The sequence below is a fragment of the Penicillium soppii genome, assembly GCF_028829465.1.
Source record: "Penicillium soppii strain IBT 18220 chromosome Unknown utg000003l, whole genome shotgun sequence".
Classification (NCBI taxonomy): domain Eukaryota; kingdom Fungi; phylum Ascomycota; class Eurotiomycetes; order Eurotiales; family Aspergillaceae; genus Penicillium; species Penicillium soppii.
The window spans coordinates 3,368,864-3,388,307 of NW_026643233.1; the positions used below are offsets into that span (position 1 = coordinate 3,368,864).

Sequence of the window (19,444 nt, forward strand, 5' to 3'; positions counted from 1 at the left end):
TGGCGGAGTTTCATGTCAGCACTATTCCAAACGACGAAGCAGCTGCACTCATCTGTTGCTCTCAGACTTTTGTATTGAGCGTAGACAAGCTGGGGTGATACAACAGATCAGTTGAATCACAATTTCATGACATTTCGGGGTCATTCCATATCAAAGAGTAGCCTACGGAGACTAAAAGCGTCCGATACTTATTGAACCAGAGTAATAAAGGAATCCTTGCGAACGACTGTTCTCCTGGCGAGTGATCGGGTATTTATAGCATTGCAGCCAGTCGTTCTGCTTGCATCGATGCAATGATCATTATAAATTGTGAGGGCATAAACACTGACGATCCTCTAATTGCAGCTGGTTCAACGTTTCATCATTGATTGAACACTGCATTCGGAGGCATTGCTTTTTTTTTCTGCTGATCCAATAATTGAAAAAGCCTTCCTCACTGTTGGCACCGATTAAGCTACGGTGGGGATGCCGCAAAACAGCATTGATGACGCGTTTCAACATTCACCACCATGGGTCCGTATGTTATTGCGACGGGAGTGATGGCAACAGGCCATGCCATTAATTTCATTTCACTCACCGATGATGACCGTGTTACTCTAGTCAAAGAAAACCCCATCGAAATTATACTAACATTCAGTAATATTGCACCTCTGGCTACCTACCAACCCAACCGCAGAATTGGTCATGTTAATTTCAGTGTTGGTGTCTACCTCATACAAGGCCGTTCTTCAAATTTACGATGGCTCTGATAAAGACCAAAGACGTGACTATCCATAGTGTCTTTCTCGTGTACAGGAAGCTTCTGGAACACATTGAACGCTCAAATCGGAAGCTGAGAAGGAAAACGACGCCCTGAAAAAAAGACATGTACTGTGCAATGCTCATGGCAAAGCAAAAGCTCAGGGATTATTACGAAAAGACGTATCGTGACCACGGATTTCTCTACGGTACGGCGGCTTTACTTGCTTCTCAATATAAGGTTTGTGCTTTTGACGACACAGAGTATTCACAGTGCATTGGCGAGGCTTCAAAAATGTATTGTGAATATCTGCGATCATCTTTCGCACGGTATCAACAAAAAACCCAGAGATGCTATTTCGTGCTGTCCAGCGTCCGTCGCTACAAGTCTCAGAGTTGGAACGGCTTCTTGAACCATCACATACCGTAGAAACAAGCGAAGGAGTCGGCTATGACGAGGTTGATTGTTATCTCCATGAGTGTAAGCACATCTGACTCACTGGACTTGAAAGACCACTGATTTTGCCAGCAACTACTTCGATACCACCGCGTGTATACTGGAGAGAGAACGAGAGTAAATTTCCCGTGCTTTCGCGGCTAGCTCGTGATTTGCTCTCAGTTCCAGCCACTGGAGCAGGAGTTGAAAGGCTGTTCAATAGTGCCCGAGATATTTGCCACTATCGCCGGGGATCCCTGAATGAGACTCCGATCCAAGACTTGATGATGTATATGTGCTCCGAGAAATTCACCCTGGAGGGCCAGCAGTCGAGTCTGCTGGATCATAGGATGGCGGAAGGGGAGGACCAGGAGAATCTTGAAGAAAAGGCAAACAAGGAGGCAGAGGACGAAAATACAGCTATTAGCGATATAGACGAGGGTGACCTAGTCGAAGATGCGGATACAAGCCTCACTGCTGATAGTGCTCTGCGACTTGAAAGCACCGCCCCGCAGGAGCTTCCGTCTCAAGATCGATTACAAGATGCGACAATAATAGCTATTGATCCGGAGCAAGAGAGCGACGATGAAAATTCGCTGCCACCTCCAGTTACCAGTCTAGGGGAGAGATCTCAAAAGAGATCATCAGGGAGGATGACAGTGCCTTCAAGCCGACTTCAAGGCTATTAGTTGTATTAGCTATTTGCTCAGCGCTAAATATCGATAACATATCCTTCAAAATCCACCTGTCCCAAACTTAGAGACTAGAGACGTTTCATTAGTACTAGGGTATTATTGATTCATGCGTGAGGCTCTTCGGAAAAGTTGAGGTTGCATATAGTCTACTCGTACCGGGGCGATACGTTTTTACAAACGAAGGATTTAGCATAATTTTGTGCTGGCTGACAGATACTTCCCTTTTGGGAGGCGCGGGTAATTTGGGTACCCGTATGGGTCGCGGGTTGGGTTTTCAAAAAACAAACCCGCCCACGGGTCTGGGTTTTGGGGCGGGTTTGGCGAGGCCTAGCCTGAGGTAATTAGCGCACTTTGAAATAAAGCGACTGGTCAGCAGGCTGCGATGTTCCAAACCTTTCGGGTCACCATTTGCGGTGCGTTGTAGGTCTTGTAAGCGGTAGTCCATTCCAGGGAGGAAGTGGAACAAGAAAGCTTGCTGAATCTATATTGGTTGATGTCTTATATGTACGGTCGAATGAAGCGAGATGTTGACTTGGTGGTAGCCTATCTTCCACGAGATTGACATTCTTCAAGAGGGATCGGACGGTATGTATCACGCAAGCACCCGAATTTATATCGAATAGCTAGATATTAGGTCTACACCTTAGTTAATAGTTGATGTCGGTCGGGGTCATACCTAGCAATGCGCTCCTGGACAAGGAAAATATACTCTTCTGGGCCTCCTACCCTGTCGTTCGGTTCGATTAGACCTGGCTAGGACCCGCGGGTACCCTCCATGACCCTGACCCTCACCTCCCCATGCGGAGGGTCAGGGTCCGAGACCTGGACCCGCGGGGAGGGTCGTACCGAGGCCGACCCTCATGAGGGTTACCCGCGGGGACCCTGAGGGTCGTCAAACATGACAAACAGGTAAAAGACGTGACTAGACGTCAATTGCATAAATTATGTAGAAACAGGCTGTATTTCATTGTAATTGTAAAGTAAAAATTCATCACTGTATGGCCTTACAGAAGGATACTACATGTACACTCCTTTGTGCATACCATAGGTTCATCCTCGAATAGGGGTTCAAATTTTAAATGGTTTATATTACATCTATAGCATAGTGTCTAGTCATGGTTCTAATAAGCCAAGAGTCAAACTATATACCCATCTAGTAGTCTCGACTTCTTCCGTATCCTACCTGATACACGATGCTGCGTATCAGGGAAGGATAATGATAGGTTCTCCTCCGGGTTCACAAATCCATCGGCATCAGAATCTTCCTCATTACTAGAAGTGACCGTAGGCCGCTTTCTAGCGGCGACTGCTAAGAGTGGCGGTGCGTTTGGGGTTGTTTGTATAATTGATATAGCAGCCGGTGTATCAGGACGCAACTTAACATCCTCCTCCTCGTCATCACTGATAGCCTCGAAGGTATATGTCTAGATATCAAGTGCTTCTGCCGAAGCTGCTATCTTATGGTCTAAGAGATACTCCTAGAGAATCAGCCGCTGCTCCTCCTTAATATCAAATCTTGTTATATATATATACAACATAATATCACGAATACTCTCTAGGTTCAACGACCCCCGGCGGTAGTGGCATATATCCCGAGTAGAGTTAAATAGACGCTTAACTCCGGCACCAGTTGCTAGAATTGACATAATATCACGGGTAATGCTTATAAGAACAGGGAATTCTCTCTAATGATCTTTCTAGAAGATCCGAACGTATCCTTTAATAATATCTAATCAGGTAAGGTTAGTTATATAACTTATAAAATAGGCTTACTTACTTACCACTAGACTGCGGCAACATCCTCAATATCCATGGATATCCACATATCCTCTCCGCAGATTGCGGATATAGTATATCACCCAATATCCGCAATCCTCAATTTTGTGGATATGGTATACCACCTAATATCCTCTGGATATTTGAGGATATCCAGTGGATATCAAACAGGCCAAACATGCCTAGCCTCACGACTCTTTTAAGTATGTATAATTTATGCAGTTTCCTACGTATTTTTAATGTAATCATAGTGTAATTATTAACTTTCAAGATTTCAATTTAGTAAATAAAATTCCGTTATCTCCATATAATATCAACTACCTTAAATCAATCTGAAATCCATCAGGTAACCTAGGCTGCTTTCGAATTCGTCCTGACCGTCCTAGCATACTCTTATCTATTGGCATTTCTGGAAGGTCATCGTCATCTTCATCAAGAGATTCAGATAATCGTTTCTTTGATCGCTTACGCTGCACTTGCTTACTTTGATCATTATTCCTCTCATCATCTAAATCATCATTACAGCTCCTCTTCTGTTGTGTGTCCTGTATGCTAGGCTCTTGATCCTCCTCTTCGTTGTCACTAATTGGCTTAAGAGTTTCAAGATAGAGCATTGGTTTCCGAGCTTGGTCTAATAACGCAGCTTCCCTAATAGAGAGATACTCCTTAATAACCTCTATCTCCTTCTGCTTAACGTCAAAATTAGTGGCGAATTGATAGAGCATTAATCCTCGGATGGTACTTGGTTTCAATTAACCGCGACGATAGTGGCAGATATCGCGAGCGCAATTAAATAATCGCTCAACGCCTACACCACTAGCTGGGATCGAGAGAATATCCCGTGCTATCCTCGCAAGGATAGGAAACTTAAGCTTATGGTCTTTCTAGAATGCTCTTAGCTTCTGAATCTTAATCCCGCGGGCAAGATACCTCGCGATCTCATCATCTTCAGGCTTTGAGAGCTTATCCTAGGGCTGGTTTTGAGATGCACAAGCAGCATCTAGATCACTATATTCATTATCCGGGGCCTCTCTCGTGGTATCTTATAAGACTGTATTATCTGAATCACGGTGAAGTATCTCTTTATATCGTTGAAACTCTCGCTTGAGAACTCTATGATAGTGATTAATATAGTCAATATCACCTTGCCAGTCTGACGATGCGAAATATCGAAGTTTCTTTGATAGGCAAAGGATTGTCGCGAGTGTATAGATATCGCCATATGATTTATAATCAGTCGTAGTGTAGTACTTTAAGAGCTTCCGCTTAGCAGTCTAAAGAGCCTAGAGCATATGCTTCTTCCAGACAACACCTTTATTCTTTAACTTACACTCAGCTTTATCTAGATAAGAGAAAAGCTTATTATAAATACTATAGATGTTGTGTGTGGTAATATCCCTAGTCTTTGATAACATAGTGGTGAAGTCAAAGAAAGGCTTTATAAGAAGAAGAAGATATTCAATCTGTCGCCACTCTTCTTGATCAAGTTTAAAGTGTAGATACTGATAATCTATACAATACTGGTCATAGAATGGTTATAACCTTTTAGCACGATTGAGTATTATAAAGGTTGAGTTCCATCGGGTTTGGACATCCTAAATAGGAACCAAACGAGGCTTATTAGTTTAAAGAGCTATAAATGACTCCCGGCGTTATAGGCTCGCATTAATAAAGACCGCAAGACCTCGGATCTTGGACTTTCTTATTAGAATAAACTCAGAAGCCTAAGGGAGATAGAGGACTGACCTTCTTTAAGGTATCTGCAATTTGCCGACTTGAGCCAGATTGTTTAGTCTGGAATAAATATATTCGCTCGTCAGGCCACTCTAGTTCAATCTCTTTATTAGGTGGTGTTACTTTCAGCTTCCTAAGAAGCTTATTTAAGCTTAATTAGATCATATGCGTAATACACGGAACTCGGAAGATTAAGGTATCTAGTTGGCTCTACGACTGAATAGTCTCTTGGATGTTTATCACCAAGGTATTATTGTTAGTTGCGTTATCTGTTGTCACAGATAAGACACGATTGGTGATTCTATGATTGTTCAAGAGCTGAGTAACGGTCTTACTTAGATTTTCACTAGTATGAGACCCATAAAGATGCTTAAATCTAAGAAGAACTTTACAATAATTCCAATCCTGATTAAGAAAGTAGCCTATAATAGCCATGAAAGCTTACTAAAATGGCGATGTCTAGCAATCAAGCGCTAGTAAAAGGCGACTCCTATCTAGAAGTCTTCTAAGAATCTCCTTCTAGTCATTTTTAACTGTAGAATCAAGATAACGTCGTATACTTCGCGCGGATGGTATATCGATCTTGCTTTAAGCTTGTTAAATGACCTCTACTAGGTCCTTGAATTGGGTATGCTCCACGATTCGGAAGGGTAGGTGAGCCGCTAAGATAAAGTCTAGGATCGCTTTAACGAGACGCTCCTAGGAGAAAGGTTGGTGTTTTGGGATCGATAGCTTTAGGATAATTATCAAGATTAGTAAAAGAGATATTAAAAATCTTAATAATAGAGTAATATACTATCTTTCTTAGTAGCTGATCAACCCTCTGAGTAACTGGCTTCCGAGTACAGGTGCCTGCCTTAATATGTGCATTTATCGGTGATGACCTAGTACGGCGATATCTTGGATGAACAAGGGTACAGAGGCATGATATGCACATAACCTTTGGCTTGCCAGTCTTCTTATGTGTAACCTGATTAAAATTGTCCCAGACACTTGAAGTCTTTTTCCCATCCCAACGGATAGAGTCTTGTATATCAGGTGTTGATCTAGACTCTGTAGTTAACCACCAACTTATAAAGCGCTTACGAGATTCTTCCATCTCGCTGCTAGGCTTAGAGGAATAGAGGACCTAATACTGCTGAAGAGGGAGGCTAACACGCGTAAGCGAGAGGGGTGCAATCGGAGATGAAATTTGAGACGTAGATATCAATGGAGTTTGGCTGCTAATAAGCTTAGAGATATTATCTGAATAAAGAAGGTCGGTATTTAGACCTAGATCTGAATTAGCGTAGAAGGAGTAGTGGGATTGAGATGCTTGTGAGTAAGACATGGTGTACTTGATCACTATGTCAGAGAGAGAGAGAAACTTACATATAGAACGAGCTGAAAATATCAGAATTATGGCAAATATGCTGTAACTCGTAAGTTGCGGGTGCGTACTTGACATCTCTTACTTTTGATGGCGATGATTGGCTATTACTAATCACTGGTGTGGATATTTGAGGATAATTGAGGATATATTGTGGATATCCGCATGGATATCCTTAGATATCCTCAACCTTGCCGCCATATTCACCAAGTCCGCTGTTAATAACATTGGAGCTTCCGACCGGTAATCTTCGAGAGAATCTATTTAGAATCATTATATACTTGAAAGTTAGGCTTAGATCATTAATTTAAAGCTAAATTAACTAAATTTGACCGGGAAATAGCGAGTTTGGTTAAATATACTTAGTTCAGCTGAGAGATGCTATACTTCTTCCATGAGTAAATATATATTTCCATGGTAAAGTAAAGTGAAATAACAAAAAATCATGTTTTCCCCCAATACACTTTGAAAATAAAGATTGATGCTATAAGTAATAATAAAGCTAATAAATATTGGTTAATACATAGGTATTACTTAATATTTCATTGGGAAATAGGATAAATAAGGGTAGTAGTATGGTCAGGACCAAACCTATGTATCTTTTGTTCTGAAAAATAAATTAATAAGCTGTATAAGAGGCACATGACGACCCCTAAGTAGATAATCAAGCGAGAGTTATGCTAGTGCGGATATCCGCAGAATATCCTCATATCCTCGCGGATATCCATGGATATCCTCATTGAGGATATGGTATGAAAGTAATATCCATTATCCTCAATTTGCGGATATGGTATTGAGCCTAATATCCAATGGAGAGGATATGCCGCAGTCTACTTACCACTCTAGAGATATTTAGTGAGCTCGTCGTACTACGAAGTAATTGATCGCGGTAAAGAATCGCTGTTAAGGGCCCTCTCTAGCTCCGATTTAGTTATTAATAACTAGCTAGTAGGCTGTATTATATCTGATAGTTCACGTTGGCTATATCTCTCGAAAAGAGACTAAAGACTCTCGCGGTATTCCTTTCTATAGTCCTTTCCTATCTTAGGATCTAGGTCTTAATCACTTGTTAAAAAGAACTCTATCTTACTCGACGGCGCTAGGATCGTCCTAATTGTATAGAGATTACCTTCGATATCATCTGTCTCGCCGTAGTATTCCTTTAGTTTCTCCTTCGTAGCCTTAAGGGAGGAAAGTATTAGCTGTTTCTAGTGAACTTTCTTTCGACGAAGCTGACGTATTGATCTTTTAAGATGATTAAAAAGCTTGTTATAAATCCTAAAGATAAGGTGGATACTCGAGTCTTTAGTACGATAAACTAGCGTAGTAAGCGTAAAAAAGGGCTAGAGAATGTAAAGTAGATAGTCAATCTATCGCCACCTGTGAAGGGCTACAGCTGAATTGATTCAATTAGGCGGTGCCTGCATGCTGTTTATCTAAATCTTAGAGAACCGTAAACAAAGGAGCGGTCAACTGCTGTATAGTGTTCCCTAGGGCGGTCAGGCTACCCGTTCGGCAGTATCGGGTGCGGTGTCTGCACGGGCAAAGCCCGAGCCTCAACGTGGCCCTGGCCCGTTACACCACCCCTCGATACTTAATACAAAATGGGTTTAGGTATAGTCTTTGTAGTACTTGTCGAATATGTTATAAAGTCTTTTCGCCCGCCGGAGTATTAGAAATGTCGAATTCTATCGTATACGGACATCCTAGATTAGGAGAAGCCTTATCCTAGCGTTATTAGATTAAAGATTCAAGAAGGCTTCTTTGCGTTAAGGGCTTCCGTTGATATAAACTGCGAGACCGCGAACCTATAAGGATTATTAGCGTTATTAGATCATGATTCATAAATAGAAGATTTAAGCTTACCTTATTTAGAGTATCGGCGATCTTATGTTTCTACTAGCGCGCACGAAGTGAACGTACACGGTCTTTAGACCATTCCGTCTCGGCGTTATCATTCTTCGGGGAGGCCTTAATTTTACTAAGTAAATCAATTAGACTTAATTAAATCATATATATAAGGCAGGGCACTTGGATAATCGTAGAATCTGTCTCTTACTATAGCGTCTTAGCCGAATCATTCACCGCTGCGATAAGTGTCTTATTATTAGACGTATTATCAGTTGTTACCGCCAGTATACGGTTAGCGATCTGGTGCTTCTCTAGGATCTAGAGAACAACCCTACCGAGGTTCACTCCGGTATAAGATCTAGATATTAGCTTAAACCTAAGGAGAACCTCGCGATACTCCTATTCCTAGTCTAGGAAGTATCCTATAATAGCCATAAATGCTTGCTAGAATAGAGAAGTCTAACAGTCAAGCGTAATCGACATTCTTACACTAGATAGAAGCCGTTATAGTGTCTCCTGTTAATGTTCTATAACAAAATCCCGAAGGCGCTCGCGAATCACCTTTCTTGATAGAACACTTAGTGGTGTAGGTGCTAGCCGTGCGTAGGAAAGGAGGTTATAGAATTCTTGATATTCGACGAATAGGAAGGGTAAATGCGATATAGTAATCAGGTTTAGGATCTTCTGCTCCTATATTTTCTAGGTAAAGGTAGGCGCTGGTCTTCTCTCGGCCTAAATAGTGAAAATAGTATTAGTATTAATATTAAATATTGTAAGACCCCGTTACGAGGGTCTTGGGACTTAGGTGGATTCGGGCAATAGAATGGAGAAAGCAGTAGACAGGTTCAATGCTGAACTAATCGCTGGAGTCCAAGACTCCAGCCTCTGAACTGTTTATATACAAATGTGGGGTCATGTGAGGTCATGAGCCCTCGCATTGTGGGTCTCAGCCCTGGGTCCAGTTCGCACCTGCGAACTGGCCATCTCTGCAGTCTCACATAGACTGCGAGATATATATCGTCAGACCTGCTTAGTACTTGGGTCCTGACAAGAATGCCAACTCGGGTACATCTTCGTGACACTTTCCAAACTGTCCCTCGCCTATTCATCCACGCTACAAAATGCCTAACCCCGATCCCCTTCGTACGGCTATCCTCATGCTCTAGAAACCTATCTCCAAGAATAATGAAAGTCTAACTGCGAACGGGGCCACCCGTCACTCCTGCCGAACGAAAAATCATCAACGAATGAAAAAGTCATCCTCAAATAGGGCTCTATGTATATGGCTCATGTCCCAAATCTTGCTTAAGATGTGCTTTATTCAGATAACGACGGAGGATAAAAGACTTTGCCCAGCATCCTTGACTCAAAGTCTTGAAGTCTGGCGCAAATTCCAAGTTTAAACAAGAGAGCATTTAGTATTCGTGAATTGGGCATGCTAATTCAGATGTGAGAGAAGAATTGTGAGAAGTGCTACGATAGCCACTTTTATTAGATATGCTTCATCTGTGATTATGCTCCTACTGGCTGCCCTCTGCCTCTGCCTCTGCCTCTCCCAGGGCCTGATATGGGCTGCGCTATCCCTTGCCACCTATTTCTGGTCTCCTCCAACAAGCCTCGCGGCGTTTTACCCTCCCCATTTGGTTGGTTCATCAACATAGCGGCATCTTCCCCAGCAGCATTTTTCAGAGCAAGCATAATCTCATCCTGAAGTCTGATCTTGTTCGCGGTTGTCACTTCCGTATCTCTCCCATCACGGCGTACATGATCATTCAAAAACCCTCGCGCTGCCGTATGGAAGGGCGTTTCGCGAAGAGTGTTTCGAGCTCTGAAATCCGCTCCATGCTCAATTAGGAACTTTGCCGCTGAGACCTGTCGCAGATTCTGAGTAAAGATGTGTAATGCTGTTTTCGCGTTGTTATCTGTATGGTTGATATTGGCACCGTGTGACAAGATTGATTCCAGGAGTGTGGTATTGATGGGGTCGCCTTGATGGGAGTGGTACCCTAGTAGATGCAGGATGGTACGGCCCGAGCCATCGGGGATTCGAGGGTCAGCCTTGTATTCGAGTAAATTGCGGATAGCAAGCTCAGCATACTGGGTGCAACCGCATCTAGCGTGGCTGCTAGCAGCATAGTGCAGGGGCGTGGATCCAGTTTTGTCAACAAGGTTGATACCAGTAGAATCGTGGTCAAGGAGCAGCCGAAGGGTTTCTCTGATTTTCAGCTGCTTATACAGGATTCTGCAATCAGACTCGGCACTGCCGCTAGCTGCCCAGTGTAATGGAAACCGCCCATCGCTGTCACAGGAGGAAGTCAGGTCAGGGTTGCCGTTGGCCTTGTGATTTTGATGATTCAAGAGCAATTTAACAGCATCTGAATTGTAGAATAAGCTTGCCAGATGGAGCGTGGTCACGTTATGCGCGCGAGTGTTTGTAGTATTAGACTGAAGTGGTACTCTGGGGTCATGAAGATGTTGATGTTTGAGATAGATATCGGCACCGGAATCAACGAGCCGTTGAATTAATGGACCAGTACCCCTTGACACAGAAAGTCCAATCACACTGTCTTGAACCTGATTTTCCCAAGGGGAGAGATCATTTGGCAAAGGGGGATTGACATCTGTTGCTGAACAGCCCCGGTCGAGAAGAAGATTGATCAACTGATGGCTTCGCGTAATCCGGTTCCAAATCCACTCATTCCGATCAAGGCCCTCATCCTCCAATTCGTTGGCATCTTCATCGGGATATATCAGCGACCTCGCAGCGGCCAGAATCGGCGTATCTCCGAAGTCATCTCTCTGATGCAAATCCACTGATCCGAGCGGTAACGGATTCTCTGGATCGTCATGGCTGTCTAAGATGAAACGCACGATATCAATATTTGCTGCACCACATGCGTCTAGCAACAGTCGGAAATTGGGATTGAACTTTTTAACAATTTCTGGGGCAGCAGTATACACCCCCAAGAGGATGCGAAGAGCCTCGGGGCTACCGTAAGAGGCTGCACTGAACAAGGTGTCATCCAAGTAGGCTGTCCCAGGAGCAATCACATCATCGGGAGAGCACGAGGCAATAAACTGACGGAGGAGAGAAATATTATTTTGCTTGATGATGCTCACGAGGCGATTTCTGCGTCTGCCGCTGATTTGAGAGGGGGATTCCGGAAGCTCCAAATGGTTCAAGGTAGGAGAATTGCTTTCTGCCATGATAATTTACTCTCTTTTTTTTTCTCTTCACTTCTGCCCTTCCTGTGTCAGTCGGTAATTTGTGAAAAAAGTGCGGAAAAAAAAAAGGGGGGAAGAAGAGGGAAGAAAAGAGGACGAAGAGGGGCCCCAAGGTTTAATCAAGCCTACAGCAGAGGGCGGCCCCACCAACGCGTTCCACGGGTCGGCGACGGGGATGATGCCCTAATCAAGCCCGGATGCCCGGGTGATATTCGATCATTATGTGTAGTAGGGGGTCTTCCCTCGCTAGAGTTGCTCAAGGCAAAAAAAGAACAACATTGATTTAACATTTTGAATGAATTTAGCTCTCATCTGTTTCAAACCCGACACAGCCATTACTGCATTGCTTTAGTCATTGAAATTTACGCCAACGTCACGGTGGGGTTTTGTATATATATATATTCTAATACACGGCAATTCCACCAAACAGCTCAAATATCTTGATATGCTGAAGGATCCTCCGGGGGTGTATCTGTGTCCGGCAGCCAATTATCATCAAAGGCGCCAGCGGCGGGATTCAACCTGTCGCGCGCATTGATGTTTGGAGTCCAGCCGTTGTCGATTGCGATATCTGGCAGTGTTGGCCAAAGGTACGCCAGATTTGCCACCGAGAAGGTACCCCTATTGTGAAGCCATGTTCCCTATTCCTAATTAGTATACTCATGTTGCACGAGAATCAAGCGAACGTACAAAGTCATTCAGCAACTGGCCATAGTCCACATCTGAACTAGCCGTTCCAGGAACATTACTGTCCCGATTCTGACCAACATACCACCGCTGTGCAGCGTTGCCGCGGCGCTGTCGAGGACAAGCGATTGTATCAGTCCGGGAATTGTAATTCTGAAGATTGCCTGTGTTATATCTTCCCTCCGCGTAGGAGCTTGTATAGCGATATTCAGCCCGGTATCCCCGCTGATATCCCGGGGTGACGGCAGGGGGACGGTAGACACCCTGACTGTGATAAATACCCATGTTCCGGACTCCCATGTACAAAATATTGTCACCCCCCATGAAGGTACGTCCGTCGAGCGGAACATGCATGTGCATAACGATCCATCGGTCGGTGCCTGCTGTGTGGCTGCGATCCCCGTAGTTGGCCCGGGCGGTTGAATCCGCCACGCCGGGTGTGCTTCCTATCCAGAAGGCCAGCTCGAGGATCAGCTCGTTGCCGCCACTGGAAGTCGACTGGAGCCACCGGAGATAGTGGAGAGAGAGTTCACCCTGATAGAGAATCAAGCACGGTCAATTTTTGGAATATGAAAAATGAGAGAGAGGAAGAATTACATTGATAATGCCTCGCAGGACATACATCACAGACGGGGAGCAATTGTTTTCTGAACGGGTGTCGGTGCCCACCACGGTGACAGTTCGCGTCGACAGTGTGGAATCATCATCATCCTCACTGGGATCATCGCAGAGATATTCTGACGCGACATAGAGACGGTCTAACCCTTGGGACGAATCGGCAATGTTGCACAGCTCATCAGACAGGGTCGAAGACGGGCTATACAGGAATGATCCTGACCAACTATCGACGGAGCCAAAGAGAACATTCCTCATGGTCGAGGAATTGGCAGCATCGTTCTCCAGCCCATACTCTTCCAAACGCAGATCCCAGATACGGTTGATATCCTCACGCGGGACTTCGGAAGTAATCCAACTTTGGAGTAATGGCATCAGAAGGCTTAGCGTAGTGGCTTGGTCCGCCAGGTCTCTCCGGGCCTTTCCTACACTGAAGCCAGTGCTGCTGCTGCTGCTGCCATTAATACTATTGACGTAATTCATGCTTCGTCGGGTGACATAGTCATCGCCAAAGGTGGCGCTGTACTGGGCCTCCCAGGTCAAGGGGCATACCGGGTCAGCAAGGAACTTTTTTAGATAGGCATCAAAGTCCTTGGCCGTCTGATCCTGATAGGTGGTCGGCTCGCTCGTATCAGACCGAGGAGCGACTTTGGCAGTGGCTCCCTTGCAACAGTAGGCCTCGTTCCCGGCAATGCAGTCGGTAGTATGACCCTTCATGTTGTTTCCAAAAAACATGTTGATTGACTGTTCAGCGACGCGGATGTACCTAGAGGGACACGAATCACTGCAGTACGCGGTGTTAACGAAGGTCGTCTCGTGACCCTTCCACTCGCAATTAGTGAAGGCATCCGGGACCGACGAGCCTGAGCAGCAATAATTGTACGTTTTATCGCCCTTGCACGAGGGCATACCGCCCCAGCCATTCCGCGAGCCTACCACGAAGTTGGAGAAGCCTGATGGGCATGTTTTGTCACTCTCGCAGCTGGTCGTCCACGCACATTTGGACCAGGGGTCAGTCGAGGTGGTGGTAGAGCAGCAAGCTGATTGATATCCCGACTTGGTACAACCGGCGCCGGTGGTGCCCACCTCAGCCTCCCCGTCGTCACAACCGCCCTTGCACTTGCCGTTGTTGTGGAAGCCGCGCCACTGGCAGGTTGGTAAGTCCGAAGATGAAGGGCAGCAGAGTGTTTGTGTCTGTCCGTACCCGGACGGGCACTCAGTGCTGTCAAGCATGAGCTGGGAGGTCTTGTCTTCGCGCGTGATGACCTTGTAGCCACTAGGACAGACATCTCCGCAGTTGATGAAGCGGCAGTACGAGCCCTGGCTGGGTGTGGAAGTGGAGGTGATGGTAGCAGACTTCTCGAGGAGGAACGTGGCCGAGGTCAGTCCGGTCGTCGTGTTCAAATTTATTTCATTGCCTAGGGCGGCCGCTAGCCCCTTGGAGAAAGTGTGTGAGCTGTCATCACTGTCGACAGACCAGACGAGGACCCCACCGAGACACTGAGACTTCGCCAGCTCGGCTTTGAGCTTCTAGGTGTCTTCATCATCATACGAGACCCACTGGTCGCTGTTCCAGTTAATGGCCTTGATGGCAGCGTCCTTGTAGAGCTTCGGAGTTAAGTCGTTATCACTGATGATAGCCTCGATCTCGCTGTTGAACAAAACACCGGCTGTATCACTGCAGTCACCAGCATCTCCGGTGGAAAGATATGGGCACCTAGGCTCGGTGCAAGAGGAGGATGCGAGAGTGAAACTGCGGCCATAGAAGGCCATACCCATATTGACTTTGCTGGGCTTGATGTCATTTCTCTATAGCAGGTCTAGCGCGGTCTTGATCTCAGTTAGGTTGGTATGAGCATTCAGATAGGCACCGGTCCATTCATTGCCAATATCCCAGGTGCCGTGTAAGTCATAGCTCATGAAGTTGAACCAGTCAACCGACGGGTCGATAGACTCTAGATCAAAATGTTGTAGATACTAGTAGCTTGTTGGTAATGTGATAGACAGGCCAAACTTGTAGTCATCTAGCGCCTTCCTCAATCGAGCGAGGAAGGTGGGAAAGTTGGCATAGTCTGAGTCCCGGCCGTTACGATCGCCTGCTGCGGGGTACTCCTAGTCGATATCAATACCAGTAAAGCCATAGGTGGTCATGAACTGGGTGAGCGACTTGAAAAAGGCATTCTGCTTGCTCGTACTGGCCCCAACTAGATCGGAGAATGTCGTTGCTGTCGCGGCGCCACTGTCGGAAAAGTCCTAACTACCGATGGAGAGCCAAAGCTCCTGACTCAAGTCACGCATCTGAAGTGCCTGCATCTGGGGGTAGAGCAGTTTATCGGCATTGGATGCCGGGATGACCTCAAAACTGTCTGGGTCGATGCTCACGAAAGCAAAATAGATGTGAGAGTAGACACCCTGGGGTATTGATGCGGGCTGCATGCCACCATATCCCCGTGAGGCCGCCGCTGAGTTGTAGTAACCAATGACTCGGTTGATTGACTGAGTATCGGCATCACATGATGGCCGGGTCACGGTGGTGTTGCCGTAGAATTCCTCGGTCGTGCCGTAGAAACCAAATGAACTGCAGTAAACGTTCAGGGGACAGGTTGTCGCGTTGACATACTGTTCTGGCCAGTTGTCTGGATTGCATTCTGCTTTCGCATCGCAGTTGTTGATGTAGGTTTTGGCGCTGTAGTAGGTTGGTCCCATGCCACAGACATTGTATTCACCGCAGCAGCCAATCTCACAAGCGGTGTTTGTATCGTAGTAGGTATCGGCGAGCGCCAACGAGAGAAGCCCGAATAGGGCCTAAAGCATTCGCCTCATATGTCTGTTGTAAATAATATTAGACAGTGTTCTTCTGTAAAGCAACCGAGATAACGCCAAAGACAAGTGGCATGGAGGTCAAGACTTACGGAGATATGCCACTCGGCCTCTGCTAATATTGAAGACCTGTTTTCCCGGTGAAGTATCTGCCAGAGATACACCCCGCGCTATATAAGGAATTACAGAACTTATCTGGCAAGTCAAATTAATCCCATAATTTTCTGTCCTATCCTCGCCGTTCTCGGGGTATTCTCTATAACCAGTAAGTCGGGCTCTGTCCAGTCTAGATCAAGTTGCATGTCTCATCTACTGCGTAGCGAGATTGGACCTCGCTAAACGACTAATTAAAACAGTGGCGGACCTGACGGACATGCCGGAAGGATGAGAGGATAATATTACAAGTGGTTTAGTGACCCGCTATAGATTACCGGAGGCCGGGTATCCAATGCTTGTCTGCGAGAAAATTTCTACTCACAAACTATCTAGAGGCACTTGAATCTTAGTTAAGTAGTTGCAGATAGCTAGCCTTAAAGAGTCCTGGTGTGAACGGCGGCGTTTGCCTGTATTAGTTAGCGCAACGGGCAACATTTACAATTGGTCAATTCCCCCCCGAGGTCGGGTTAAAGCCTTTACTAGACCCTTGGCTAGACCCTTTCATAAAACCCTTCAGTGGACCATTGTTTGCCGAGATGCGGCAGTCCCCGCTTCTCGGGTCGGAGAAAAGCCGTGCATTCGCCTTGACTGGCCCTAGCTTGAACAATGAAGACCCACCTGCATGGGGGCCAAGAATGATCAGGCGTTGACTAGGAACAAACGCCTGATGTCTCACTCGATGGGGTCTAGTATATTTGAGAATACGCCCGCCTTGTATGTCCTCATTTCCGGTTCCTGGGATCCATCCGCCAGGATCCTATCATATCATATCGGGTCATGTAGTAGTGTCTTCTGACTACCAGGAAAACTTTTCGAAGTAATGAACTTTTTCATAATAGGTACTGATGCCCCTGGGGCTATTGCAAAGGACAATTCAGAGAGGCCCATTTTTTATTCTGTGTTCTAAGATGGCCCTTCCTAGCGTTCTTGCGCTGCTTTTGGTGGCCTCTGCGGGCGTCAGTGCAGATGCCGAGGTGACTATGTTCGCAAATGGTTCTCTGTCTAGCTTTGGTCTGACCACGGCCTGTGAACTTTCGCTATATAATAGCGTTGATTGTGACCCGGGCGTGTCATCCCTGGCCACGAGCTCCTATGGGGGCAGCCTAGACAACGACACGTTGACGTCTCTGGTCTGTTAGAGCGCATGCGGAACATCAATTGCCCAGCTGCGTGACTCCGTGGAGACTAGCTGTGGCAGCACCGCTGAACTGGTCCCCGGAATGACTTTTCTCGCGCTGGTTGATCAGGTCTGGAGTAATTGGAATTCCTCTTGCTTTACTGATCCCACAACCGGTGACAATTGTAACGGTATATCAACCCTGTTTCTAGTACCCTGATGTCGGGTGAAACTATCACTAACTTATTACAGATGTTATTGCGGCGTTCCCTGATGTTGACGATGTCATCGATCTGCCTACTGCAGATCTGTGCTCGTATTGCAACGTGCAGCAGCTAGCCCTCCTCTAGGCGAACGCCTACTTAGACGCTTACACTGAGGATTGGCAGACAACTTACGAGAGCGTTGCAAAGGCTTGTAACCTCACCGTTTCTGATTTTGACCTAGTGCAAAGTGAGTTCAACGTTACAGTCCCATCTGTTGATGTGAACTGCGTTTCTGGGAATACGTATACGACCAAGGAAGGCGATACGTGTGACTCTATCGCCTACGCCTATGGCGTGTCCGCTGCTACTATGTTTTACATCAATCCTAGTCTAGTCAATTGCTCATCGATCTGTAATGGGACCGATCTGTGCCTGCCCCAGACTTGTAGCAGCATCTACACGATCCAGGCCAATGACACCTGCAGCACTATTGCTGTCGACTATGGCCTCCTGACGGTGGACGTAATCAACTTCAACTCTCAGCTCAACGTGAACTGCAGTAACCTGGTTGATCCTGTCCCTTACTGGGGCTCGACCCTTTGTGTCTCCACCCCAGGAGGCATATATATTGGCCAGCCCCTAAACACCACTACCGATGACAGCGTTAGTTCAATTGTTAATCCCCCGGCAGGCAGTGTCGTGGCTACCGGCACAACCACTGACTGCAGCGCCTGGTTTGTCAACGATGCTAGCCTCAATCTCACCTGCGCGCAGATCTGTCTGTCCAACCTGATCGCAATCAATCTGTTCACCGAGGCCAATCCTTCTCTGAACAAGACGACCTGTGACAACGATTTGGTGGCCGGTTCCGCCTATTGTGTCGATCCACTGTCCGGGTGGAACTATGGAAATTCCATCAGTAATGCTACCACGACCACTTCGGTCTCTGTAGCCAGCACCCCTGCGGTTCCCACACAGACGGGAATTGTTTCAGATTGTAACAAATACTACACTGCTCAAAGTACGTTTCACTCTCCACTGCCATTTGTTCCGAGTTTTGTACACTAATCATTCTATAACAGATGGCGATAATTGCGCTACAGTAGCTGCAGAATTCGGCATCACCACCGCCCAATTCCTAACCTGGAATCCGGCTGTTTCTTCTGACTGCACGTCTGGCTTCTGGGTTGATGAGGCGTACTGCGTCGGCGTGTCGTCGGCTACTACTACTACTACCACCACCACCGCAGTCCCAACAACATCAACATCATCCAAAGCGGCCACGGCTTATACAGTGACAGCCCCCGCGCCAACTCAATCCGGTATTGCCAGTGACTGCGATCAGTACTATGTGCCAGTCGGTATGCTCAGCCACCCTTCCCCTTTGCCACTCCCCTCCCTAATTTTTAAATATCTCACATGGAAGTGAACTAATTTATGCAGACGGCGACACCTGCGAGACTGTGGTGAGCGAATTTGGTATCACCACCGCCCAATTCCTTGCCTGGAATCTAGCGGTCTCTTCAGACTGCTCATCTGGCTTCTGGCTCGAAGAGGCATACTGCGTCGGTGTGTCATCAACTACCACCACTGCCGCAGTCTCGACAACTATTATAACTAAAGTAACAACAACAGCCAGGGCAACTACGGCTACTACGGTGTCACCTCCTGCTCTAACGCAGACCGGCATTGCCAGTAACTGTGATGAATACTACGTGCCAGTCGGTAAGCTTAAATACCCTTTCCTTTCTCACACCTCGTCCCTAACGCCTATGCCCTTATTTCGGAAAAAGCTAATAAATACAGATGGCGACGACTGTGGTACTGTGGCCACTAAATTTGGCATCACTACCGCTCAATTCCTGGCCTGGAACCCGGCTGTCTCGTTAGATTGTACTTCTGGGTTCTGGTTGGAGGAAGCGTACTGTGTGGGGGTATCATCGTAGTATCTACTAGTGGTTCCATCTCTTTGCGGGGAAGTCATCCATGGATTCAATTAATGATTCAAATAGAAAATCG

At 46.2% G+C, this 19,444-nt stretch overlaps 6 protein-coding genes across 6 annotated transcripts; 3 read left to right on the top strand and 3 right to left on the bottom strand.

Moving 5' to 3' along the window:
- Positions 1-509: 509 nt before the first annotated feature.
- Positions 510-749, top strand: N7529_003415 (uncharacterized protein; the record flags this gene model as incomplete). The annotated part of the gene is made up of 1 exon (XM_057238942.1): positions 510-749. The coding sequence occupies one exon, from the start codon at positions 510-512 to the stop codon at positions 747-749; it is 240 nt and encodes a 79-aa protein (XP_057101553.1).
- A 340-nt stretch (positions 750-1,089) lies between these two features.
- Positions 1,090-1,863, top strand: N7529_003416 (uncharacterized protein; the record flags this gene model as incomplete). The annotated part of the gene is made up of 2 exons (XM_057238943.1): positions 1,090-1,219; positions 1,268-1,863. The coding sequence occupies 2 exons, from the start codon at positions 1,090-1,092 to the stop codon at positions 1,861-1,863; spliced, it is 726 nt and encodes a 241-aa protein (XP_057101554.1).
- Positions 1,864-10,111: 8,248 nt separating this feature from the next.
- N7529_003417 (ankyrin repeat domain-containing protein) lies at positions 10,112-11,806 on the bottom strand (the record flags this gene model as incomplete). Its single annotated transcript, XM_057238944.1, has 1 exon — positions 10,112-11,806. The coding sequence occupies one exon, from the start codon at positions 11,804-11,806 to the stop codon at positions 10,112-10,114; it is 1,695 nt and encodes a 564-aa protein (XP_057101555.1).
- Positions 11,807-12,484: 678 nt separating this feature from the next.
- On the bottom strand, positions 12,485-14,905 carry N7529_003418 (uncharacterized protein; the record flags this gene model as incomplete). The annotated part of the gene is made up of 3 exons (XM_057238945.1): positions 12,485-13,045; positions 13,109-14,582; positions 14,679-14,905. 3 exons carry the CDS (start codon positions 14,903-14,905, stop codon positions 12,485-12,487), a joined length of 2,262 nt encoding a protein of 753 aa, XP_057101556.1.
- Positions 14,906-15,379: 474 nt separating this feature from the next.
- N7529_003419 (uncharacterized protein) lies at positions 15,380-15,832 on the bottom strand (the record flags this gene model as incomplete). The annotated part of the gene is made up of 1 exon (XM_057238946.1): positions 15,380-15,832. One exon carries the CDS (start codon positions 15,830-15,832, stop codon positions 15,380-15,382), a length of 453 nt encoding a protein of 150 aa, XP_057101557.1.
- Positions 15,833-17,010: 1,178 nt separating this feature from the next.
- On the top strand, positions 17,011-19,371 carry N7529_003420 (LysM peptidoglycan-binding domain-containing protein; the record flags this gene model as incomplete). Its single annotated transcript, XM_057238947.1, has 8 exons — positions 17,011-17,232; positions 17,287-17,410; positions 17,472-17,545; positions 17,609-18,446; positions 18,508-18,786; positions 18,869-18,994; positions 19,061-19,150; positions 19,232-19,371. The coding sequence occupies 8 exons, from the start codon at positions 17,011-17,013 to the stop codon at positions 19,369-19,371; spliced, it is 1,893 nt and encodes a 630-aa protein (XP_057101558.1).
- Between the last annotated feature and the right edge of the window lie 73 nt (positions 19,372-19,444).